The 26040-nt window shown below is 40.1% G+C and overlaps 1 protein-coding gene across 8 annotated transcripts; it reads left to right on the top strand.

Moving 5' to 3' along the window:
- Window positions 1-1345: 1345 nt before the first annotated feature.
- Window positions 1346-25479, top strand: Rlim (ring finger protein, LIM domain interacting). 8 transcript variants are annotated; one of them, XM_030251269.1, is made up of 7 exons: window positions 1346-1579; window positions 3308-3369; window positions 4047-4138; window positions 5260-5332; window positions 15962-16151; window positions 17308-17391; window positions 18599-25477. In XM_030251269.1, exons 5-7 carry the CDS (start codon window positions 15986-15988, stop codon window positions 20149-20151), a joined length of 1803 nt encoding a protein of 600 aa, XP_030107129.1. In that variant the 5' UTR covers window positions 1346-1579; window positions 3308-3369; window positions 4047-4138; window positions 5260-5332; window positions 15962-15985; the 3' UTR covers window positions 20152-25477. The 8 variants fall into 8 exon arrangements, with proteins under 8 accessions (XP_030107129.1, XP_011245854.1, XP_011245853.1 ...); XM_011247552.2 differs by lacking the exon at window positions 5260-5332 and having other exon boundaries at window positions 1346-1569; XM_011247551.2 differs by lacking the exon at window positions 5260-5332.
- The last annotated feature ends 561 nt before the right edge of the window (window positions 25480-26040 follow it).

Here is a 26040-nt window from a genome sequence, read left to right as displayed (position 1 = left end):
TGTGCTTAACCGCTGACTCATCTCTCCAGCTCTTTACCGCGTTCTTAACCGGTGAGATAAACTAAGTGCTTTACAGAAAATTACGTAGGTAATGGAGAAGGTTAAATAGAGTGGTCACGGGTTTCTCTAGGAGGTGAGGTGAGGCCTAGACGATCCATGTAAAAAATATGAAAAGAAAAATATTATAGTGTAGTTTATGTGTGTGCCTTTTTTTTGTTTTTTGTTTTTGTTTTTCGAGACAGGGTTTCTCTGTGTAGCCCTGGCTGTCGTAGAACTCACTCAGTATACCAGGCTGGCCTTAAACTTACACAGAGATCTGCCTGCCTCTGCCTCCTGAGTACTGGCGTTAAAGGCGAGCCACCGTCGACCAGCTTCCAGCTTCCAGCCCAGTTTAAGCAACTGATGTAGCAATAAGTTAGGTTCGTTGGAACAACAGTAAAAAAGTTAGTCTACCTGTTCTTTTATCAGAAAACAGAAAAATAGGGTGGGAACACAGAGACGTACTTTAAAACGGGGTGGGGGCGGTTGGGTTCTTATTCCCTTTAACTGAACAATGGGAACTGAAAGGTGTATGGCGCATTCCCTCTGGTCCTTTCTTTAGGCTTTAGCATCCAATAGACGCTTCCTTAACCGCCCTTTTCGAATTCCCCCACTATCACTTTTTCCCATCCATTTACAAATCGCCACACCCTTTTAAAGTACTCTAGTTAGAGCCTCGAGGAGGCCTTCCCCACCACTTTTTAACATTGCAAATTCACTTTTGTCCCCACGTTTTATGCCTCCACCCACTTCCTCACTTTTAATCTCTAGTATTTAGCAACAAATTGTTTTATAAGTGTGTTCACCCTAGATTACCAAATCCCTTAAGGACTGAGAATTCTTGGACTATTTCAACTTAATTTATGGTTCAACTTCCTCAACATCTACAGCTGTGCTTGAGCTACAGTTGGCATTCGATAAATACATGTTGAATAAAAGGTTGGCTGCCGTCTACACTAGTCTGGACTGTATGGATCAATGCCAGTTACACCGATACTACATTCTTGTTCTCTGTGAAGGGCTTCAAGCGGCCCGACTGTGACGTCCTTCAGCTTTCAAAATGGGAAAGCGAAGGTTCCCACAATTCTCAGAACGCGAATTTCTCGCTACAACTCAAAATGGCGAAGGAGGGTGGGGCCTGTCACATGGTGGGCGTCCCAGTAGCATTTTTTTCCCGACCCGCCGCCCGTCTGGGCGGGTAGTCTGTCCGGCCCCTCCTCTGCCCACCAGGCCTTTTCGAGGGCTCAACTGGGATTGGCTGGCCAGCAGTCTGGGCGGGGGCCTGTGAAGCTGGGAGCGCAGCATCACTTCCTGTTGTGGGCAGTCATTTCCTGTCAGTGCTAGGTAACAATGGGGAAGATAATGGCTGATTGAGCTACGTCTCCGAGCTGGCGCTGTTCTAGAGGCGGGTCTCTTGCCCGGGTTTAGAGGCGGGTTAGAACGCGGCGGCAGCGGCAGCACAGTAGCGCAGCGGAGGTCCCAGTGGCGGCGGCGGAGCCCAGTTGAGTTCCCTCCTGGCCGAAACACCGTGTAAGTGAAGGTACGGGCACCCCGAGAAATGGGATGTCGGACTGGAGGCAGGCAGGGGCCGCGGCCCTCAAAATGGCCCGAGTTGGCCAGCCGCGGCCGAGACACCCACTACGGCCTCCGGACCTGGGCTCCCGGCTGTGGGGGGCTCCGTGGCGTAGTCGCCGCTGCCATTTTAGTTGGGTGGCGTGTGTCGGCCCCGCTCGTGGAAGAAGGGGAAGGAGTCGGGCAGGACTTCCTCTCCCAGGCCGTGGAGTCGGGGCCCGGCCCTCCCGAGCTAAGAACGAACGCCGGGGAGGCGATCCTGGACTCCGGGCCTCAGGCGTGAGGATGGCTCCAGTGCTTCTTACTAAGAGGTTCCCCCCACCCCCCATCGTCGTCGCCCCGCGTTGCGTATCGGGCTAGGGTTTGGGGAAGTGGGGTGGAGGTGCTCTTAATTCGGATGTTGGGAACTCTTGAACCTTCAGATTTTCACAGGATTCGCAGAGCCTCATTTTGAACGCTTCTGTAGGGCATGACCAGTTTGTTAACCTCTGGGGCTACGGTGACAGTCTTCCGGGAGGATCGGAGACAAACGTGGTTTGCTTCCCTGCACCTTTAGCCCTAAGTGTATCCTTGGCCAGATTTTACTAGAAGGGTTTTCCTCCTCACAAGAAAAAAAAAATTAAAAAAACGGAGGGAAAAGACGTTGCGGGTTGTTTTCCCTGGTAAGTGTGGGAATTGAGCCAGACTATTTTCAAGTTAATTTCCGTGTGATCTGCCAGCAGCCCTACCCCTCCCCCACTCAGAAAAAAACCCCTAAGGGTCTCTGCTTCTGCGGGCGGGCGGTACCTGCCACGTACGCCATAGCTTAGTAACTAGTATTAACCGGTTGGGCTTCTGCTTCCTGAATACTCAGTCCCTTTCCCCCTTCTGCTGATTAATTTCAAGATGGAGGAGACAGCCACGTTCTTTTCCTGGACAGTTTCACCATACTTATTCCACAGGTTCGTTTGGCATCTGAGGCCTAGGAGACTAGTTATTTAGGTCATTTTTTTCCTCTTTTGGAGGGGAAAGGGATTTTATATCAGATTCTCATGGGCTCCTGGCAGGCCCCACTGTATATATGTTTTTTTTTCCTAGAAATAAGTTGCTTACATTTCTTGACTTGTAATTAGCCACCGTGCGTTTGAATGATTGAAGACAGAAAGAATAGGAAGTGTAGTCCTAATCATTTCTTTGATTCTTTATAATTAGGAGGCAGGCACAATTACAGGTCCACCTTTTCCTCAAATCAGTTTCTGAAATACAGGTTAAGGATCTAAAAGGACCAACCCAAGCACCCTTTAAGATAACTATTTAAGGGCAAACAATCATGCTGAAAAGGTCACAAATATCTCTTAGCTTAAAATGTCCTGATGATTTTTATTATTTTAATTTCTGCCTTAGGCTACTGTGGTATGCCAAATAAGTTCTTGAAAGTGGCTCGTAGAACTTGAAAATAATTATTAGTCTGATAAGGAAAAGCCTATTTTAAACAAGCTAATATTAAAAGGTAGATTGCCTCTTGGCCTTTAAAGGAAATCTTTTATCTAACTCCTGGTTCCTTCTGACCTTGGTTGTCCAAATATACTAATACTAACATTAAGTTAGGTTGGGTTATGATATATATAACCAAAATGTGTTTTTAAGAATTTGTTGTATTTCAAAGAAAATACGGATTTTGTAATAGGAAGAATAATGAATGCTTTTTTTTTTCTAGAGCTGAGTGAAGAAGACTAAAATCCAGTTTATTGGATTTCAATACTATGTCCTAAAAGACAGGTAATTATTTTTGTGTTGTCTCCTGGTGATTTATAATAATAGAATGCATTTTACAAATATACGTTCTATTCTACAGTCATGTGGTTGGATGGATTCATTGGTGTTGGCTATTCATAATGGGTACTTTCTACTGTGAATTCAAAGGGTACCTTTTCAGTACCTGAAAGTGCTTTATCTGTGGCATCTGTCTGCCTGCCTGTCTGTCTATCTATCTATCTATCTATCTATCATGCTCTTTTTCAAGACAGTCTCTCTTTGTAATCCTGGAACTAGTTCTATAGATCGGCAGGCCTGGAACTTAGAGATCCACTTGGTCTGCCTCCTGAGTGCTAAGATTAGAGGTGTGCGCTGAAAGAAAGAAAAAAGTATGCTGTTTTTAAGATGTTGTTAGAGACCTGGGTATAAGAAGTTGTTTTTAAATGTTCAGTGAATAAATGAAATAGCAATAGAATATGTGTTACTTTCTGTGCCATAATTTTCTTTTCCTCTTCAAGATTCAAGAAGTCATGTTGGTATGTATTACTCTAATTGGAATTAATTTTTTCATTATTATTAACATTGTAAGATAAATATATAAATTACTTGTGCTAACCAGTACACTTAATAAGAAAGCAAATGCAAACTTAGATTGTCCTAAGCCAACTGGTTATGGTTTTGAAGCACTTATTTTATCTCAGGTCTGTCTCAACACTGAAGGCACCAAACTCACCTCTATACCTGTTGGTTCTCCAGTTACCAGAAAGCTAGTGGAAATTAAAAGCGATAATCTGTAAGTTATCTTGTATCCGAAAACTATAAATTCTAAAGTAATTTGCCTCAGTGGATCAGGTGAGAGGGGAGAGTTATCAACCAGTATACACTATTTGGGTGGTTTGCTATAGAGTTTCTATTTCATCTAGTAATATTCTTGGTGTAAGTTGAGAAATTTACTTAAAAGAAAAGTCAGTGCCATGGTGGCCCACATCTGGAATCCTGACAGTTGGAGGACCAGACACAGGAAGATCATCACAACTTGAGCCCACCAGATCTAGATAGTGAATTCCAGACAAGATAGTAAAATCTTGTTTCAAAAAAAAATAATCAGGAGTCTTTTTAAAGAAACAGCTTAATAACAAATTCTTTAGAAATGATAGGCTGAGCTGGGCAGTGGTGGCACGCATCTTTAATCCCAGCACTTAGGAGGCAGAGGCAGGAGGATTTCTGAGTTCAAGGCCAACCTGGTCTACAGAGTGAGTTCCAGGACAGCCAGGGCTACACAAAGAAACTGTCTCGAAAAACCAGAAAAAAAAAAAAGTTAGGCTGATATTTTTCAGTTGATTAACATTGTAATAAGGCTTTCAGGAAGAGGAGACGAGTGGAGCATTTGCATTTATAAAATTGCATTCCATGTACTTTTTCCATAATCCTAAAGGACTGGGAAATAGAACTACCTCTTGGACTAGCATCCTGTTCCTTTGATTTACTCTAGAGTGGGTAACATAAAAAAGTAAAAAAAATAAATAAATAAGGTTCTGGACTTTGAAGTCACTGTCTAGGAAGAGGCCATTCTGTTTTGTAGGTATACTTATCTAACATGGAGATTTCTAAATCCTTGGGGCCCAGTTAATACAGTACTTTGAAGTTTTGATAACCAATGCTCAGACAGTAATAGTTGCATTGTTTTTTCCTTCATCATTTATTTCACCTTTGAATAGGGATATTTCCTAGATAGTATATAAAGCAGTTCATCTTTCCTCCTTCAGTTAACTGAGGTGTTTTTCAAAGATGGTTATCTTGTTTATGGGTGTATATGGTTTTGAACATAGTATTTTCCACCTGAAATTTGTAATTGTCAATTTCACTCTAGATTTTCTCATATTAAACTTGAGATTTTTATTCCATTAATTACAGCAGCACCAATAGATGTGTGGAACAAATATCTGTAGTAGACAGCAGCATAATTGTCTGTCTGCATGTGCTTAAGGTAGGTTAATGGTAATAACTGCACATCTATAGATTACTGTTTGTGACCTGTGGCAGTCTAAAGGAGTCTGATGGGAATGATTCTTTCTGGTTAGGGAGATATACTAGTTTGATGATAACTTAGGTGCAGGTATAAAAGGTTCTTATTAGTGTATGAGTCAGGGTTAAAGGCCCACACATGATTTCTGTGTAGCAACAGTACCTCAGGAAGGATAGAGTTATCATGTTTGATCTTAAAGACTTGTTTTCCTCAACTAAAATGAATTTGTTGGTATAGGTGATAGGCCAGTCCTTTTTTGGCTGTGTTTTTTTTTTATTTATTTTTATTTTTTAAAGATTATTTGTTATATTCAGTACACTGTAGCTGTCTTCAGACTTACCAGAAGAGGGCGTCAGATCCCATTACGATGGTTGTGAGCCACCATGTGGTTGCTGGGATTTGAATTCAGGACTTTCGAAGAGCAGTCAGTGCTCTTAACCCACTGAGCCATCTCGCCAGCCCCCTATTTTTAATTTTTTTTAAGGCAAGGTTTCTTCTGTAGTACAAGCTGTCCTGGAGCTAATTATATAACAACCTCATGGAAATCTTCCTGTCTCATCTTCTGAGTATTTTGGGAAAATATTTTTGTTTTGTTTTGTTTTGCTTTGCTTTGCTTTTTGATAAGATTTGTTGTGTAGCCCAGGCCATCCTTGAACTCCTGATCTTCCTACCTTGGGCTTTTACACTGCTAGAATTAACAGGAGTGTTTCAGAGGCCCAGCTTGATAAGGACTCTTCAATCTTGAAGTAGTACTGTGGTTACTGACTGCTGTCAGCTGGAGATGGAGTGTCATCAGAGTGGCTTCCCACTAACCTGATCCTATACATTGGTAGCATAGCGCAGTTTTGTCCTTTATTATATTTACTCTGTAGTTATTTCAATTGTTTTAGAGACTTGTAGGTGGAATTGTGGACTATAAGTCTAGTACTCCTCTGCAAAGAGCTTGGGCATGAGGGACATTGCCGAATCTGTTTTGGATTTCTCAACTACCCTTTCAAGAGGTAAAGATAGGAAATGACAAGAAAAGCTAAGTGTGCATTACTGTTTGGGTAATAGGTAATCTCTCCTTAATATGGTGTCTTACGAGTGTTGAGTGCACTATATATGCTGCTAGCATGCTGCTGGAAATTTATGAACAAATTGTGTGCATGGTGAGCAGAATCTTCCCATAAATAAATGCAGTAACACAACTCTGTTCTGTTTTTTTTCAATTCAATGTATTTGTATTAAGTATTTTACCTATATGTGCATATATGCATCGTATGTGTGTCTGTTGCCTATGTGGCCAAGGGAGGATGTCGATCCCCTGGAACCAAAGTTACTGATGTAGTGAGCCATTATGTAGTGCTGGGAATCAAATCAGGTCTTGTGTAAGAGGAACAAGTACTCTAAACTAAGGAGCCATCTCTATCCCCTCTGCCATTGTTTTGGTTTTGCTTTTTGTTATTGATAGTTTAGCACTGTCTAGCCTAGAACTCGAATTCTGTCTACTTCTGCCTCCTGAGTGCTGGAATTAAAGGTATGTTGCACTATGCCCTGTTTTTTTTTTTAATAATGCTTTGTGTTTTTAAAAGTGAGAGATGACAGACAAGCACAGCTCCCCATCCATCTACTTGCATATATTATATATTTAATGAAATTTCAACATTCTACAAAGGAAAATTCCTTTTTTTTTTTGAAACAGGGTTTCTCTGAGTAGCCCCCACAGTCCTGGCACTCACTATGTATACCAATCTGGCCTTGAACTCTGGCTCCTAAGTGCTGAGATTGAAGGCATATAACACCACCACATGACTAAGAAAAATTCTTAACATTATATCTTTGTACATAATGGTACCTTTTATCCCGACTTCAAATCTAGTAGATCATTTGATTTAACTTTGTATATTTTTACAAACCTGGGGGTTGAAACTAAAGCCTTACACATACCAGGTAAGTGCTCTACTACTGATTTGTAGTCCAAATACCCTGTTTTATTTTATATTCATGTTTCATGAAATTGCTTAAGCTACCCTGGATCTAACTGTAGCACAGACAGGCCTTGAACTTCTGAGACAAGGTTTTACTATATAAACCTATGCTGTGCTCAGACTCAGATCTGCCTGTCTTTTTTTTTTTTTTTTTTTTTTTTTTTTTAAAGATTTATTTATTTATTATATGTAAGTACACTGTAGCTGTCTTCAGACACTCCAGAAGAGGGCATCAGATTTCGTTATGGATGGTTGTGAGCCACCATGTGGTTGCTGGGATTTGAACTCGGGACCTTCAGAAGAGCAGTCGGCGCTCTTAACCACTGAGCCATCTCGCCAGCCCAGATCTGCCTGTCTTAAGTGCTGGGATAAATGTGTCCATCACCATACTTGACTATGGTTAAATGAACAGGTGGTTTTTCTTTTTGGTGTTAGTATTATTGAACTTATGCTTTATTGATAAAAATAATAAAGCCTAAGAAGTAGGATGTTAGCTGAGCTGTACTGCTCAGTGGTAGAGTGTTTGGCTGATATGCATAAGCCATTTCCAGAACTGTCAGAAAATTACAGAGCCAGCATGGTAACATGGACCTACGCTCCATAGTGAGACCATGGCCCTCCAAAAGCAGAGCAGAAAAGAAAAAAATTCAGCTGTTTATGCCAGGAAACAATGTTTTGTGGGCTGGGTTTATAACTCAGTAGAAGAGTGAGTATCAATTGAAAGCTGTTTTGCTAGTGGGCTTTATGACATGGGAGTGTAATCCCTCTACCTGGGAGGCTGAGGCAGGAGGTTAACAGTCAAAATGCCTCAGAATGCTAAGGATGCAGCTCATTGTGCTAGGGTGCTTGTCTTGCATATGTAAGGCCCTAGGTTTAATCCTCAGCACTACAAAAACTTTTTCCCCATGATTGAAAGCTTTTATACAAGGCTTGGTTTAAAAGAAGCACATGGTGTGAGATTCAGTAGTTATGCCTATTGGGATTTAAGGACTATATTTTAAAGCATACACTGTGGGGTGTGCAGGGAGGCAGTAGTCATTTAGTGAAAGCTTGATTGCCTTTGGAATCAGTAGACCTGTATTTAATTGCTGACCAGTCACTATCCATGGCGTTTTCACACAACCATTCCTTCCTGTTCTTAGCTTCTCACTTGTGAAAGCGTGAAATTGAGGCATGTTTCCTACTTATTGGGACTGTTGTCAGGACTAAGTGGACAATTGTTTTAAAAGATCTGTTTTTATATTTTATAATCAGAGGTAGGTAAAAGAGCTAAGTGCTTTAAGAGTAGTTGGATTTTTTTCTACAGTTGACTTGTATTGGTAATCTTTTGAGGAAAGTACTGTTTTAAAATGTCTGAAGCTACTTATATATACAAGTGTATGATCTATGTTATGAATATTAAGCCTTGAGAATGAGGTGATAGAATAAAGACCCTCTCTGGTTATGTGGAAGGATTCCAAGGATGTGTAGGCCTTGTCTCCTCCCTCAGCTCACAGTAGCAAACCAGGGCATCACACGTGAGACAAGTACTCTGCCACTGAGCACTATGCTCTTTTTCCCTGTTACTAGTTTAACTGGAAATATATCATAATTCCTTTCATCATATATGTCTTAAAGGCTATCAACATTTTTTGCTGATTATTTTATACTACAGTGGTGAAAATTCTGGCTTTTAGTTAGTTGAAGATCATGGTTTCCTAACGTCTGCAACACATCTTTACCTTTAAAATGTTATTTTCCACCACTCAAACAATTGTGACTTGGCTTTATTACCATTTTTCACATGCTACAGCCAAGACAGGACTCCTTTACCTGATATTGAGACCACTGCTTGCATTCAGAATTTCCTTTTCTTTCAAAATGTTTAAGCAGGTACCTCAGGTTCTGGAACCTGAGATGTAACTCATCATTATGGCTTTCCCCACAGGTGGATGTCCCTTCTCAGTGCTGAAATCTCTTAGCCAATGCAAAATTAAAGCAGATGGATGGAGAGTTAGGGAAGAAGTGGGGAATGAATTAAGTCAGATTTAATTATTTAATTATTCTCCTTGTTCCCAAAATAACTAAAGCAACAAACTTCTGATGGAAGCCACTGCCTTAGCAAACACTGTTCTATTTAGCAAGGCCTTGCTAGTTTGCTTGAAGTTGGAATAAGAAATATGCTGCAGAAATATATGGAGAGTTTTTCGAATATGTAGGGGGACTATAGAACAGTACGTCATGGACGTAAAAAGAAATTGAGCTGGTCTTTTATTCTGTTTTGTGACCTTACCAAGAAGGCGGTAGAATTTTGTGTCATTGGAACATACAGCTCAATATTACCATTTTCCCAGACATACATACCTGTACTTAATGACATTTTAGTGCAGAGGGTCTTTTGAATTCACTCTGTTTTTTATTAACTTCTACACAATATGACTATAGATTTAGGTAGTTTGCTTGCTTTAAGGTGCTGATAAACATCTCCATTTGGGAGCAGTTTTGTTATAAAAAGAAAGAATTATTGGCTTTCCTGTTTTTGTTAATTCTTGGCTCTAGTTTGACACTGGGTGTCCTTTGCTTTACACCTTTCTATTTGAAGGTGTCTTTCTGTTTCTTCCTTCTTCCTCTCTCCTCCTTTTTTAAAAATGCAGTCTTTTATAGTATCAAGCTAGACTGCAACTTAGTGTGTAGACCAGACTGGCCTTGAATTCACTTATATCCATCTGCCTCTGACTCTACCTCCTGAGTGCCAGGATTAAAGATGTGCACTGCAGTGCCTTCTCTTTTTTTCTGTTGTATTTTTTAGCCTTGTTACCTTTGATCTAGTGTATTTTTCATTTTTATTTTAGCCTATCTTCATTGTCTACTGAGAACTCAACTGTACTATCCTGACTGGCCTATGTAAACCAGGCTGGCCTCGAACTCACAGAGATATGTGTACCTCTGCCTCTTGAGTGCTTGGATTATGTGTATGCCAACCCATTGAGTTTAGATAGTATTTTTTAAATCTCCATTTTTTTTCTAAAGGTTTCTGCTTCTTCCAGGTTTAATCTCCTTGAAGCTGTTCTTAAGACTGCCACTGTTTTTGGCATGTGAGTTTTATCTTAGGTTCATGTCCTTCAAATGATATTTTTGCCTTCTTTTATTTTTAAAACCTATTCACCTGGACGTTATCTTCAGAATTGTTTACTGATTTGTCACAAGTAGATTTCTTCCTAACTTTAGTGTCTGGAATTTTGACTGCTTTAAGAATGTTAATTAAACATTAGTGGTGGTTTTCTTTTCTTTTTTTTTTTTTAAAGATTTATTTATTTATTATATGTAAGTACACTGTAGCTGTCTTCAGACACACCAGAAGAGGGCATCAGATCTCATTACGGGTGGTTGTGAGCCACCATGTGGTTGCTGGGATTTTGAACCTTGGACCTTCGGAAGAACAGTCAGGTGCTCTTACCCACTGAGCCATCTCACCAGCCCCTCTTCTTTTTTTTTAAAGATTATATATATATATATATATACACTGTAGCTGTCTTCAGACACACCAGGAGAGGGCATCAGATCTCATTACAGATGGTTGTGAGCCACCATGTGGTTGCTGGGAATTGAACTCAGGACCTCTGGAAGAGCAGTCAGTGCTCTTAACCATTGAGCCATCTCTCTAGCCCCGGTGGTTTTCTTTAGGAAATTATGGCTTGGGGGTTCTGTTTTCTTTCCCTTTGTGTTTTTCTGTGTTTAAAAAAAAAAAAGCAGTTGCTGCTACCATTACCAATGCCAATTCGTGTTACTTGTAAGAAAAATGGCAGTGTGTGTGGGTTTTTTATGTGTATTTAGCCTTCTTGGCCCATGTACTTTTATGACTGTTCACTCTGTCCTGGTCCTTCCATAGTAACAAGTTATTAAAACACTTGTCAGAAATGTCTATACAAATGAAACTTAGTAATGAGCTAGGAAACTGAAAACACCTCTGCCTCCTTTCATGCTCATCTTATTGACTTAAACAGTGAAAGGATGGTTTAGAGAACAGTGGTTTATGGGAAGTAGAATGGAATCTGAGTGACTATTCCTACACTGTTTAGCCTCAAGTAAGTAACTGGGCAACATTTAATAAGAGCAGGCCTCTTTGTGCTTTTTAAAGTCTGGAATAGGGTTGTGATTTTATTTTTTAGAGATAGTCCTTGTATCTTGAGCTGGCTTTGAACTCTTGCCTTGCTTGGTCTTCCAACGATTGTAGATGTGAGCTACTATACTGAGGAGGTTTTGTTTTTTCCTTCAGGACTGATTTATGAAGATGCTGGTATATTGTTACATGTGTATGTGGAGGAGGGTAAATTATAGTACTCTCCGGCACAGATTTATTTTCATACTGTCATTGTTGGTTTGGGTTACTATAATAGGACGTCCTAAGCTGCATATGTTATAAACAACAGAAACTTAAGAGCTCATGAAACAGGGTAGTCAGAATCAAGACCTGGTCTTGATGTCTGATGAGGGTTGACTTCATGGTTCTCACTGTAGTCCCATTAAAGAAAATGCCAAGGTAGCTCTCTTAAAGGTTTCTCCAAGAAGGATGTACTAATCCTTACTTCCTAATACTATAACTTTGACAGTTAGGATTTCAGCATGGGAACCTTAGGTGAAAGAGAAGCTAAAATTACAGAAGGGTCACTCCTCCCTTTTTCTTGTTTCTGTTGGTTTTGTTGCGGTTACTTGGTTTTGGTTTTGGTTCTTTTGGGGGTGGGGGTGGGGTATTACTGTGTTGCCCAGGTTAGCCAGGTATTCAAACTCCTCTGTTCTCAGAGCCAGGCATGGTAGCACACACCTGTGTCTACAATACTTGGATCATGAAGTCAGTGATCCAGAGTTTGGGGTCAGCTTTTGTGATCCATTAAACCCTGTCTTAAAAATATATCCAAAACATCATTTGTCGCTGGGCAGTGGTGGCGCACGCCTTTAATCCCAGCACTTGGGAGGCAGAGGCAGGTGGATTTCTGAGTTTGAGGCCAGCCTGGTCTACAGAGTGAGTTCCAGGACAGCCAGGGCCACACAGAGAAACCCTGTCTTGGAAAAAAAAAAAGAAAAAAAAAAACCTTTTGTCTTCAGTATCCTAAGTATCTGGGATTACAAGTTTGTGCTGCTATGATTGGCCTGATAAAGTTGTTGCTGATTAATCTCAATGTATAATAATAATAGTTTATTACATTGCTACCTAATACAAGTTAACCAGTGAGAAGATGGTCATTCTATTTAGGGCAATGTTCTCAAGTCTGAAGTCAGTATACCTCAGTGACCACTTGTAAATGTTTGTCCACTGTGAGTGACTTGAAATGAGATTTTTTTTTAACATGTCATCTTTAGTTTTGTATTATTCATAGATTTGGGGGCAGGGGTTGTGCATTTTACACCTTGAAAATGCCTTTTCACTTGCATGTACCAGCTCTTTAGTAATCCATGGGCTTGATTTTTTAATGGTGCATAGTCATCTCCTAAAGATTCAATTCCCAAGTATAACTTTTAGGGTATCATTGAGTTACTATTTCCCCTTCAAGGCCAAATAGAAGTTTGGTTATATGCTGTATGACTTTTATTTTGAGATTTACTTATTTTTAATATGTATATATAAAATATATTATATATATGTGTGTGCTTCATATGGTTTTTGGGCTTTTGGGTTTTTTTTTCTGGCCTACATGCATGTGTGTGCACCAAATGATTGGTTAGTATCTGGAGGCCAAGAAGAGAGTGCCAGATCCCCTAGAGATGGAGTTACAGGTGGTTGTGAGCTATCATGCTGGTAATTACAGAACTTGTATCCTCTGCTAGAGCAGCCAGTGCTCTTTGTTTGTTTGGACAAGGGGCATGGTTTGAGGCAGGGTTTCTCTGTGTAGCTTTGGTTGTCCTATCTTAAAATTCGCTCAGTAGACCAGTCTGACCTTGAACTCTCGGAGATCTGCCCATCTCTGCCATCTGAGTGCTGGGATTTAAGGGTGTGTGCCACCACTGTCCTGCAGGAGCCAGTACTCTTAACCACCAAACAGTTGCCCCAGCAATGAAGTTTATTTTTGATTTTGGAAGTGTAGTTGGAGCTCAGAGATCTGGTAAACATCAAAGGAGTAGAGCTCCCCTGTCTTTGATAGCCTGTTGTACCAGCATTTCTTTCAAGTTTTGCATGTCCTCTTGCCATTAAGAGACATTATCAAGTTATAGCCAAACCTAATTCCTTAAGCCATTTGTATTTTGAAGGAATTGAGGTCATCTTCATTAAGGAAAAAGAAATGATCTTTGACCCAAGTTCTATAAATTACAATAAAATCTAGCCAAGGTTAAACCTGTGGCTCAAATGAAGCAGGAGAATTGATTGCCATGAGTTCAAGTCCAGCATAGGCTACAAAGTGAAATCCTCTCTTCAAAACAAAAACAACTTGGTAGATTTCTGAAAGAATCCCAGAACTCAGATGGCAGATCTCTTAAGTCTGAGCCTGCACTGGTCTACAGAGTGAGTTCTAGGACAGCCAAGGCTATATAGTGAAATCCTCTCAAAGAAAAGAAAAATTTTTTGACAAAAACAAATCCATACAACTAAAGATGATTAAAGCCACAAGAATGAGGTTTATATTGACACTACTGGTTCAGTAACATGATGGATTCATATTTTCTTCTAAGTATTTGTTGAAAATAAAATGAGTGACCAGAGGCTTTAAAACATCTTGAGTTTTGATAAAACTAAATAGTCCAACCAGTTTTTTTCCTACTCCATATATTTTTACCACTTTAAATCACCTCTAATCCTACCATTCAGAAAGCTAGGCCATGAAGATTGACTTGCATGGTCAATGGCATTCTATCTAGTTCCTCAGTTTTTATATAACTATAGTAAATAAAAGCATAGGGCTAATAAATTAATTTCCTATGTACACATTTCTGCTCTTAAACAATTTTTTTTTTACCATTGATAAAATGGCTTTCTTTGCTCAGAAAAAAAATTGAGCCATTTGGAAACTTGAATAAGCTTTCATTTTTGCTTTTTTTTTTAATTGAAAAAAAAAAAGGTTTTGGCTGGATGGTGGTGGTATATGCATTTAATCCCAGCAAAAGCAGGCAGATCTCTCTGTTCCAGGACAGCCAGGGCTACACAGAGAAAGAAACCTTGCCTCAGAAAAAAAAAAAAAAGAAGAAGAAAAAAGGAAAGGAAAGGAAGAAACCAAAGGGTTTTTTATGCAATATATTGACCATGGTTTCCCTTGGCAACTTCTGTGATCCTTCCCACTCATGCAGCTCCACCCCTTTCTCTCTGTTGGAAACCAGAGGCACATGAACCCCTCCCCAGCTGCTTGCTGATACCTAACCTCTGCTTATATGAACGGCAACATGCCTCTCAAGGACTTAGAAAATAGTGTCCACATATAAGAGAAAACATTATTTTTCTTGGAGTCTGAGTTATCTTACTCAGGTTGTTTTTCTAGCTTCATCCACTGACCTGTAAATTTCCATTTTTAACAGCTAAATAAAAGTACAATGTATTTTTTTAATGAAATGTTTTAGACGAGATCTTTCACCTTGGGTTTTCTAATTAGCAGAGCATAGATTTTTTTTCTTGAATTGGGACCATTTTGACAAATATTTTAGTCTAATTTTATACTACTTTAGCGTACTGATAGTATCTGCCAAAGTGCAACCTTGGTCATCTAATGCGGTTAAAAGTAGGTAGCCGGGCTGGTGAGATGGCTCAGTGGGTAAGAGCACCGACTGCTCTTCCGAAGGTCCAGAATTCAAATCCCAGCAACCACATGGTGGCTCACAACCATCCGTAACGAGGTCTGACGCCCTCTTCTGGAGTGTGTGAAGACAGCTACAGTGTATTTACATAAAATAATAAATAAATCTTTTAAAAAAAAAAGTAGGTAGCCTCTGCTGTGCTTTTTATATGTGTTGTTCAAATGTGTTTCTCAGTTACTGCAAAGAGTCTATACTTGCATGTTTTTAAAAAGTCACAGGATGATACACATGCCATACTTGAAATCATATCAAGTTGCAAGTGCATTGAGGTAACTGGAAGTGCAGAGAGCAGCGGTGCAAAGTAGTGAGGGACCCACTTACAGTCTGTCCCAGTTGCTCATTTCACCCATAACACAAGCATGCATGGCTGTGCTTCACTAAGACTAGGGATACTGGTGTGTATTTCCTATTTTTCATACACGGCAAACATTTTTGAGAATGTGAAAATAGCCAAGCATTATGGCACATGTCTATAAGCCCAGCACTTAAGAGGCTTAGGCCGGAGAACCGTGTTTGAGTTGACTGGACCACACAGACTTCCCTGGCTGAAATAACTATCAAACCCAGGAGCTGGATGTGTATCCTCATGGTGGGACGTATTCAAGGAAGGCCCTAGGTTCACTTCCTACCATGTAAAAAGCCATTTTTAGATTACAAAGAAGATAAAAATAGGCCACATTACTGAATTAGGCCCAAACAAACACTATGGTTGCTACCTTACCAGTGCTTTCCCAAAGTTTTGTTATATTTAATTTATTTGTTTTTCTTAAAGTTCACATCTATTCCTGCATTGTAGTTTCCAAGTAAATAAAGGTACGCAATGCATAATGGCGTCTGTTTTCAATTTGGTCTTTTTGCTTTTTAGATAATTTTCCACTTGATCACCAAGATGGAGAACTCAGATTCTAACGATAAAGGAAGTGACCAGTCTGCAGCTCAGCGCAGAAGTCAAATGGATCGCTTGGATCGGGAAGAGGCTTTCTATCAATTTGTGAATAATCTCAGTGAAGAAGATTATAGACTTATGAGAGACAACAATTTGCTGGGCACCCCAGGTAAGCTGCATGTAATATGTGATATATATATATATATATATATATATATATATGTTGCTGGGTTTTTAAAGAAACAGCTTGTTTTATAATGTTTCTTTACTTAATGAAAAGTTACTAATACAGGAGATGCAAAATGGCAGTTGCTACTTTATTTATTTATTTATTTATTTAGGTCTTTCGAGACAGGGTTTCTCTGTGTAGCCTTAGCTGTCCTGGAACTCACTTTGTAGACCAGGCTGGCCTTGAACTCAGAAATCCACCTGCCTCTGCCTCCCAAGTGCTGGGATTAAAGGCGTGCGCCACCACGCCCGGCTGCTACTATATTTATTGCCTGGTTCATAATTAGAGTATTCCTGTCAGAGATGTTTGTGATTTTTGAATTATAAATCTTTAGTGAAATGGATCAAATAAGAATTGAGGTGAACAGTTTAGCTAGCTATGCATCTGGGTACAAAATAACCAATGGGCCTTTGGTGTCGAGGATAGACTCATCGACTCATTTTGTCATCTCATCTTATTCTCTGAATGTGTCCCACCTGCAACCCTACAGAGTTAGCTGTGGGTAAACAGCTTGTCCTTAGTTATAATTTCACTGAGGTATGGTCTCATTTGATCCTAGTTACAACTGACTATTTCCACTAACCTGTGGACGATTTCATTCATATTCATTCTCTCTCTCTCTCTCTCTCTCTCTCAATGATTTTAGAGCTTTATTGTAGAAATGCAGAGAGAAGGTAGAAAGAGGGAGACCAGTCATGGCCACGTGGAGAGAAGGGGGGAAGGGAGGGGAGAAAGGAGAGTTAGAGTAAGTAATCACTTTCATTCATTTTCAGATGTTAGGGTTTTAGCAAGGCTTAGGCGGAGCTTTTTGAGCAAACAGTACTAAACTTTAATTAGAATGTCTTAACTGCACTTCTGGCCCTGCTGTTATTCAGTTACCCTGCTTTCTGGCAAAACAGTTTAAAGTGCAGATCACAAAGCCTGACAGGACATGGTGGCACTTGCCTGTAATCCCAATTGCACAGGAGGTTCTTGAGTTTGAGGTCATCTTGTATGGACCCTTCTTTAAAAAGAATCATTGGGGGGGGTGTGGAAAAGACAGAAACTGACCTGCTGTTCTTAATTTGTAATTTTGCAACACATGTTCAACTTTCAGGTGAAAGTACTGAGGAAGAGTTGCTCAGAAGACTACAACAAATTAAAGAGGGTCCACCACCACAGAGCCCCGATGAAAATAGAGGTACATTTTGTTTGGGGAGGTGGGTCGGGGTTGGAAACATAGGAACTTTCGAATAGTGAATTTCAACCAAAGATTATCCAGAAATGCCACAAATTAATCTGGTGCTAAGTACTCATAAAAAGAGAAATGTCATGCTCTTGCTATTTGGGGAGGAGGGTGACACTGCTGTGTCTGCCTCACCTTTGGATTGTTTGTTAATTGAGCAACAGTGAAAGTCACCTATTTAAGTTGAGTTTCCTCCCCTTGGTTTTCTACATCCGTTGAAATGTTCTCCTACTCATTCCTTATTTATGAATGTGGCTTTATCAGCAAAAGGAAATGCTGTTGTTAGCCCAGCACCTTTCAGTTGGGTGTTTGTTCCTCCTGGGGGCTGTTAGCAATGACTGGAGACATGTTTGGTGGCACAGCTGATGAGAGTTTGCTGTTAGTATCAGAGAGCAAGTATGCTGGGGAATGGTGCTTCTCTGCAGGAACCTAGGAGCTATGATGGAAGTGTAAATTACTCTAGGTTCAGACTGTTCATTTAATAATAGTCTTTAGTTTTATAGAAATTGAAAATCTTGATAATTGACAAATATTCAAGTAATTATAAACTGTTAGCCTTGTTTATAGTTTTGCTCTGGCTGTAATAAATATTCTTACATTTTAAAACAACTTCGTGGTATCAAAGACAGCTAAAACTGATGAAAATTTGGTAGAAATATAATTGGACCAAAACCCCAACACTCCCCCAACCCCCACCCCCGACTATGATGATGTAGTTTGATTTTGTTTAGACAGTGGCCTGGAAAATTCATGCCTTCCCACAGCCTCAGCATCTTCTAGAGCAGTGGCTCTCAACCTTCCCAATGATGTGACCCTTTAATACAGTTCAAGTTGTGGTGACCCCCAACCATAAAATTATTTCATTGCTACTTCAAAGCTGTAATTTGCTACTGTTATGAATCATAATGTAAATATCTGATCTGCAGATGGTCTTAGTTGACATCCATGAAAGCCATGAAAGGGTTGTTTGAGCCCCCCAAAGGGGTCATAACCCACAGGTTGAGAACTGCTGACGCTTAAGTGTCTTTTAGCTTTCTCTTTTCAATGTAAATTTGTAAAATTTGTTCCGAGTTGCACAATTCTTTAATGTTTATGTGCATCCCATGAGTGTCCTAATCGTGTAGTTCCTTTCTCTCCCCTTCCCCTTCTTTGTTTTAAACAGCTGGAGAGTCTTCAGATGATGTGACCAACAGTGATTCTATAATAGATTGGCTTAACTCAGTCAGACAGACTGGAAATACAACAAGAAGTGGTCAGAGAGGAAACCAGTCCTGGAGAGCAGTGAGCCGGACTAATCCAAACAGCGGTGATTTCAGATTCAGTTTAGAGATAAATGTTAACCGTAACAATGGAAGCCAAACTTCCGAGAATGAAAGTGAACCATCCACTAGGCGTCTTAGTGTAGAAAACATGGAGAGCAGCAGCCAAAGGCAAATGGAAAATTCTGCATCTGAATCAGCATCGGCCAGACCTTCTCGAGCGGAGCGCAATTCAGCTGAAGCAGTAACAGAAGTGCCGACCACCAGAGCTCAGAGGAGGGCAAGAAGCCGGAGCCCAGAGCATCGGAGAACCAGAGCAAGAGCTGAAAGAAGCAGGTCCCCTCTGCAGCCAACAAGTGAAATTCCACGAAGAGCTCCGACCTTGGAGCAGTCTTCGGAAAACGAGCCTGAAGGAAGTTCTAGAACCCGGCACCATGTGACCCTGAGACAGCAGATATCTGGACCGGAGTTGTTAGGTAGAGGTCTTTTTGCAGCTTCTGGATCAAGAAACCCCTCTCAGGGGACAAGCTCTTCAGACACAGGTAGCAATAGTGAATCCTCAGGATCTGGCCAAAGACCTCCAACCATAGTTCTTGATCTTCAAGTAAGAAGAGTTCGTCCTGGAGAATACCGGCAGAGAGATAGTATAGCTAGCAGAACTCGATCAAGATCTCAGGCTCCGAACAACACAGTTACTTATGAAAGTGAACGTGGAGGTTTTAGGCGTACCTTTTCCCGTTCTGAACGTGCAGGTGTGAGAACCTATGTGAGTACTATCAGGATTCCTATTCGCAGAATCTTAAATACTGGATTAAGTGAAACTACATCTGTTGCAATTCAAACCATGTTAAGGCAGATAATGACAGGCTTTGGTGAGCTAAGCTACTTTATGTACAGTGACAGTGATTCAGAGCCTAGTGCCTCAGTCTCCAGCCGAAATGTGGAGAGAGTAGAGTCACGGAATGGAAGAGGGAGCTCTGGTGGCGGTAACAGCTCTGGTTCCAGTTCCAGCTCAAGTCCTAGCCCCAGTTCAAGTGGTGAAAGTTCCGAGAGTAGCTCAGAGATGTTCGAAGGCAGTAGTGAAGGAGGCTCGTCTGGCCCATCCAGAAGAGATGGTCGACATAGGGCCCCAGTCACATTTGATGAAAGTGGCTCTCTGCCATTCCTTAGTCTGGCTCAGTTTTTTCTTTTAAATGAAGATGATGAAGACCAACCTAGAGGACTCACTAAAGAACAGATCGATAACTTGGCAATGAGAAGCTTTGGTGAAAATGATGCATTGAAAACGTGTAGTGTTTGCATTACAGAATACACAGAAGGCAACAAACTTCGTAAACTACCTTGCTCCCATGAGTACCACGTCCACTGCATCGACCGCTGGTTGTCTGAGAATTCCACCTGTCCCATTTGTCGCAGGGCAGTCTTATCTTCTGGGAACAGAGAAAGTGTTGTGTGATGAGACCAGAACTCTGAGCTGTGTAGCTGGAATAGTGATGGGCAAACAAATCACCTGCTTTATGTCCACTTTTTTTTTTGAGTGGTGCTTAAAATATAAAGTCACAAGCTGAATTGAGTCATTGCTTTCTTAGGGTATCATGCCTTTTCTCTAGTTTCTCTTTCAGGATGGAAAGAATATTTTAAAAACAACATTTTAGGACTTAAACATTTGATTTCGGTACCAGATGAATTGCTAACCTGTTACTGATAATTTACCCATGTCCACTTGTCAGTTTTTCCTTTGTTGTCTTAAGGGCCGCCTTAGCAGTGGCTCCTTTCTATATTCTATATCCCATTGACCTCTTTTGAAAGTTTCCCAGGCCATAAGAGAGGCATGAAGAAAGTCCCCACTCAAGACTAAGTTCCATTCTTTGTTTTGAAAGTGATTAACTAAAACTATACCATTCCCAGTTATTGACACAAATTCATTCACATTCTGAATATTGTTTGTTCACCTTCCAGAGTAGGTGATGATGGACATATCAGTGTAAATAACACTAAACAGTTAGGATCTTTTAAATGTATTAACTGTCCTAAGCCCATCACTGTGGCACACAATAGAGCGAATTTAGAGTTTAATTGAGATATTTATCTTGTGGAAATATTAAAAAGCCTATGCTTGTGTAAGTGAAAAAAATCACATTCATTTGTTTAAAAATGTAAAGCTATTTTGTAGAGGCTCAGTACTTTTCCAATGCACTGTTGTATTAATGCATTCAAAATTGTAAAGTACCATGCTTAGAAATGAGAACTGCTTTTTTGTGAGCCAGCATAGTAAAACAAACACACCAAACAAAGTACGAAGCTGCTTTTGTAAGTGTGTAGATGTCAAGAGCAGAACATATCTATATTTAGTGTATTTGTGAACAGCTACTGTGACATGAAAAGGAAAGGACCGTGCAGAACCCAGCTGCATTGAAGACCAATGGAGAGCATGTATTTTAACTTGGATTTAGGCAGGAAGTGATACATGATGGTGAAGAAAACGGCCCTGAAGAATGGACCATATTCATGAAGACAGTAAGTAATACAGACGTGAACTGGATTCCTACAGTGAGAGCCACAGCAGCCCGACCCACTGTTCTGTTTGAATAGATGAAGCAGAAGATGAGTACATTTGGCAGAGCTTTCTTGGGTGTTTGAAAAAGAAGCCACTACTACCTAGTACAAGTTAAATTGATGTCTTTACAATCTGCTCCTCAAAAACAAGTAGAGGAAAGAGACTTAAGCCAATTTTAAAGTAAGGTTTTCAGTTGGTACAGATGTGTGTGCTATTGGAAATGTCTCGGATTTGCTTGTTTGAGACCTTCTAAGGTACCAGTGCACACTTAGTTGCTTATTTCACTCTTATGTCTAGCAGATCTAATGGGCCACAAAGACCTGTTGTGAATTAAGAGATTTTTATTTTTTATTGAAAGGAAGTCATGTTGGGTTATTTGAGATTCAAATTTTAATTGTGTTGCCGTATTTGAAGATAAGGTGGCTGTCTCATATCTGTGAACACGCACTTTATTGTTGTTTTGTAGGAAGAATAGATTGTGATAACCCCAGTACTCTTGCCTCAGGTGGGTTTTTTTTTTTTTTTTGAGGCTGATTGGGGTTAAGATTAGTTTGGCTGTGGAGCAGATCTGTAAAATGTTTCTCTCTGGGGAAAGCTAACAGGCCAGAAGAGACCTGGATTGAGCATATACAATCTTGGTCTTTAACCAAATGAGCTAACTACCCAGGTTAGTCCAGTACTCTAGAAAATGTTTTACACAAATCTGCTTTAGGAATTACCTGCTTACCCTCACTGATATTGCCTTAGCAGTAAAGATTATTTCAAAGTACATTCTTTCATGTTTTCTTCTGGCTTTCAGTCCTACCTAAGTATTAAGGAAAGTAAATTGTAAATATCGTAGTTGTTTACAAAGGATATGTACTGCTCTTGCAAGGAAATAATGTCCAAACAAAGCTTCACTTATTTTTTTTAATAGAAGCATATTTCACTGTTTATGGCGCTTATGTAATACATTTTTATCTTTTTAAAAAGAATTGTCCATGTAAAAGTCAGGGTTCCTTTATATTTGTGAGCCTCCTTGTCACCTTTCCCTGGTTTTCGGATCTGCAGGATAGTCCTGGTTAAGTAAAAATACATCCCGTTTTCCTCTTGATAAAATGTTCCATTGTAGAGGGATTCATTTTCTATAGCTCAAAAACAGCTGCAGCACATTCTAAACACAGTGATGGACAGCAGGCACCTCCCTAACCTCCCCAAATGTATTACTCATCTCTGAAGTATTGAAGTTAGAGGGAACTCAATCAGGATACTGGTTATGAATGTAGATGTTGAAGCTATTCAAAAACACTGGAAGTCAGTCTTTACATTTCTAGCCTTGTTTGATCTGCATGTGGACTATTTCAAGAAGCACTCGTAGACATTGGGCTGTCTAGAATGGATACAAGTATTTTTAGTGGGAGTTGCTTTTTTTATTTTGGTGTCCACAGCTATTCTATATTACTAGTTGCAGCTGTTAAAGATGAGGTTGTTGGTGTAGGTGTCAGGTGTGCAATGAAGAACAGGAATCTTGGTTTCCTCACCAGTGTCCAAATGCCTATTCTTGAGGGAACATTTTCTTGCGAAAGACTTTACATTTCGTTTTGGATCTTCGCACTTTTTCTTTATTACAGAAAGGTTCTGTGTTTAAGACCTACTTTGAACTTCATGCAGTAATGTTGGGGGATTACATTGTTCAAAGCATAGGGGAAAGTACTAAAGCCTGATTTTCCTTGAATTTTTAATTGTTTTAATCCACTTACTAGTGTAAAGGTTTGCAGTGTTTTATTTTATTCCACACAGCTTACAATGTTGAGATTTATTAGTGCTGAAAACAAAATTTAACATGTTAAGAATGGCAGGCTGTTTGTAGTAACCATGCAGAATAAGCTGTGGTGGGAATTTGGAACATTTTCTCTGAAAAAGAACATGTTAGTTGCACTGCCCTGACCTCCATATAAATGGAGGTGGCTTTGGTGGGGAGAGGGAGAAGGCTCACATGCTAGTGTTGGAACAGGTAATTGTCAGTTTGATAACAAAAGGTTAGTGCCAGGAGATGCTCGGTCTCTAGGGCACAGTTGTTAGACTCCATCCAAGCTAGGGAACTGGTTTGCTCTGTTACCTTAAGCAATATTTTGCTTTGTTTTTGTTTTTGTTTTTTTTTCTCCTGGGAAAACTTTGTTTCTGTTCCAAGTATTCTCTGCTTTTATCAATGTCTTATAGTTATGAAGGGTTAGCATTTAGCACATTTTGTATTTAACCACCTGCTTCTATGAATGAGTCTCCAGATAACCATGTGATAAAGAGGTCTATGTTACAAAATGACTGTTAAAGGCCATTTCTGACAGTTTGCTAGAATACAGTGGCACCTTGTGGTTGACTTTTTTTTTAACAGATGGAGGATAGTTCTTTTGTGAAAGGAAATAATTTGTAATCTGCCTTAGCTGATTTAATGTTTTTTCTTACTGGCTTCCGTGTCACACGTCTTAACCAAAAATATACAGTACCTGGAAGCCATGTTGCAGGGCACTTAGATTCTTGGCTAATCTAAGATTTTTCACTCTCTGGAAGTATTCTTTCTATACCTGTGTAACGAGGTGGAGAAGGCACATGTGAAGGTGTTTCTTTTTCCCCTTTAGTACAGTTCAATATGTCTAATGCACAGTAACAGTGTTGTTATTGAGTTAACTAGTAAATGGTTCTTCTAAAAAATTTTTTTAAGTGTATGTTGATGTATCATGGGAAGTTAAAGTGCAAGATCTGGGGAAAGAATATTTTTAAGTTCAGTTTAATAAAAACAGTTGTGAGCTCAATCAATAGCCACCCTTTAAATTTTTTAGCATTGAGTTACCTTTCTTGAGGTAAGATCTTGCTGTGTGCTCACAGCTGGCCTGGAACTCTGTGGACCAGGCTGGCTTTAGATTTGTGGCAGTCCTTGTGCCTCTGCCTCTTTCTTGAATGTTAGGAATGCAGGTACTTAGCACTCAAATTCACCTTCATTGGAACATTTCTAAAATACTATCCAACACTCCAGGAAGTGGCCTCCTGTAAGTCGCCATAGTTTGTATCTAAAAGCCCACAGCTTAGAATAGAACTACCGGGGTTTTTGTTTTTTGTTTTTTTTTAAGTATCAGGTTTATGATTTTTTTTTCATGTCCATGTAGATGTCTGGATTCAAATCTTAAAAAGGTTACCAACCACTCAAAATTACAGTGAGATACATGGGACAATTTGCTTTGGGTATTTTGAGAGGGTCTTGTTTTGTAGCCCAGGCTGGCCTGGAATTAGTGATCCTCCTGATGACTGGGATTATAGTTATGTGTCACCCCAACCCAGCAAGGATTTGTTTACTGAAGTCCCACAGCTGCTTTATAATCATTTGGGAAAGCAGCTAGAGATGCGCAGTGAAAGTGAACCCTGTCATACATACCACTGTGCCTTGTTTCAAGGTCTGTCTTAGTTCTCATTCTCAAGATTGTTTCCAGTTGCAAGTTAGAGGCAAGCCAGCTAGCTGCCCAGCCTTAACTCTGTTCAGTGCCCTGTTACTAACATTTTTTAACAGATTGGTTTCTACATGTTTAAAGTATCCAGCGTTGGATTTTACCTCTTGCTAGTTCCATTTGTCCCTGGTGCTGCTTTTAAAGGTATAGGGCCCTGTGAAGTGTCCAGTGGAGTAGGTACGCAGTTGGCCTGGTTATATGGAAAAGCTGCTTTGGAATAGATGTTTACTTGGGTTCCTGTGCAGAACTGGGCAGCAATCCTGGAAAGCTCTGTAAAGCCCATAAGAAAGGATTTGAAGAGGGCTGCGCTTAAGTCTTTGAACATGAAGCACATGTGTGCATGCTGTCAAAAGACTGGAGTGATTGTCATACCAGGGCCTGACCTCCAGGAGACACTTTGAAAAGGCAACAGAGGAGCACCAAGGGAAGTGAATTTGCTTGGCTTGCTTTGTCTGCTTTCTCGTTTCCTTACCATTTGCACCTGAAAGAAACACCCTTCTCCGGTATCTGATCCAGCAAACTTGGTTGGGAAACCCTGTGTTGAATTTTGAGAATGTACCCAACTTTTTGTACAGCGCTTTACACCTGCTAAAATTTACCTTGTTTAATGCAGAAAGAGACCTTGAAAGGTCAGTCATGAAATCTGGTTTGATTATTAATAGCTATCTTTTAGGAAGAAGCTTTTTCCCTATGTACGATGTCATACTGCAGACTTAAAATATAGACTATCAATAAAATGCATGAAGTGATCATTTGTGCTTTTTCATCCTTGGGGTTTTAAAAGGTGGAAACTGACTAAGGTTCTGGTGCTTTAAACTGGTCGTGGGCAATTTTTAGACTCAAGGAGGATTCACTGCAGTCTTGATTCTGATGGCCTTGGCTGCATGTGGACAGATGGGTTTTCTTATTTGGCCTCGGTTTCGGTCTCTGGTTGATGGTTTAATCTTTTACATAAAAAGATGAAAGCATATCCCAAGAATCTGGGAAATCAGTAACATTTGAAGTAGATGTGTCTTTGCTGCTTTCTGCCCTGACTACTTTCTTGCTTGACCTCCCTGGACAGAATGGGTGTGCATGTGTGCTTGTGTAGTGTCCGTCTTTCATCCTGTCTCTGACATGTGTAAGTCCTTCATTGAGGTGACTCTTTCCAAGCACATCATCACACAGTGATAGGTGGGTAGAATTTTTCTTTTACACATCTTAAGCTGGCAGTGTTTTGTTGAAGTTGAATTTTCCGTGGCACCTGCAGAACTCTATTGATATTCAGAGTCAGTTCCTCAGTAGTTTTGGTGAAGTCCACCCTTTGTGTCAC

This window comes from Mus musculus, chromosome X, assembly GCF_000001635.26.
Source record: "Mus musculus strain C57BL/6J chromosome X, GRCm38.p6 C57BL/6J".
NCBI lineage: Eukaryota > Metazoa > Chordata > Mammalia > Rodentia > Muridae > Mus > Mus musculus.
This window is presented reverse-complemented; position numbering and strand designations above follow the sequence as displayed.

Coding starts and splice junctions, on each gene's coding strand:
- Rlim (NM_001358205.1), top strand. CDS start 15,986: ATGGAGAACTCAGATTCTAACGATAAAGGAAGTGACCAGTCTGCAGCT. Junction 16,152..17,307: donor CAATTTGCTGGGCACCCCAG/GTAAGCTGCATG, acceptor TTCAACTTTCAG/GTGAAAGTACTGAGGAAGAG. Junction 17,392..18,598: donor GAGCCCCGATGAAAATAGAG/GTACATTTTGTT, acceptor TGTTTTAAACAG/CTGGAGAGTCTTCAGATGAT.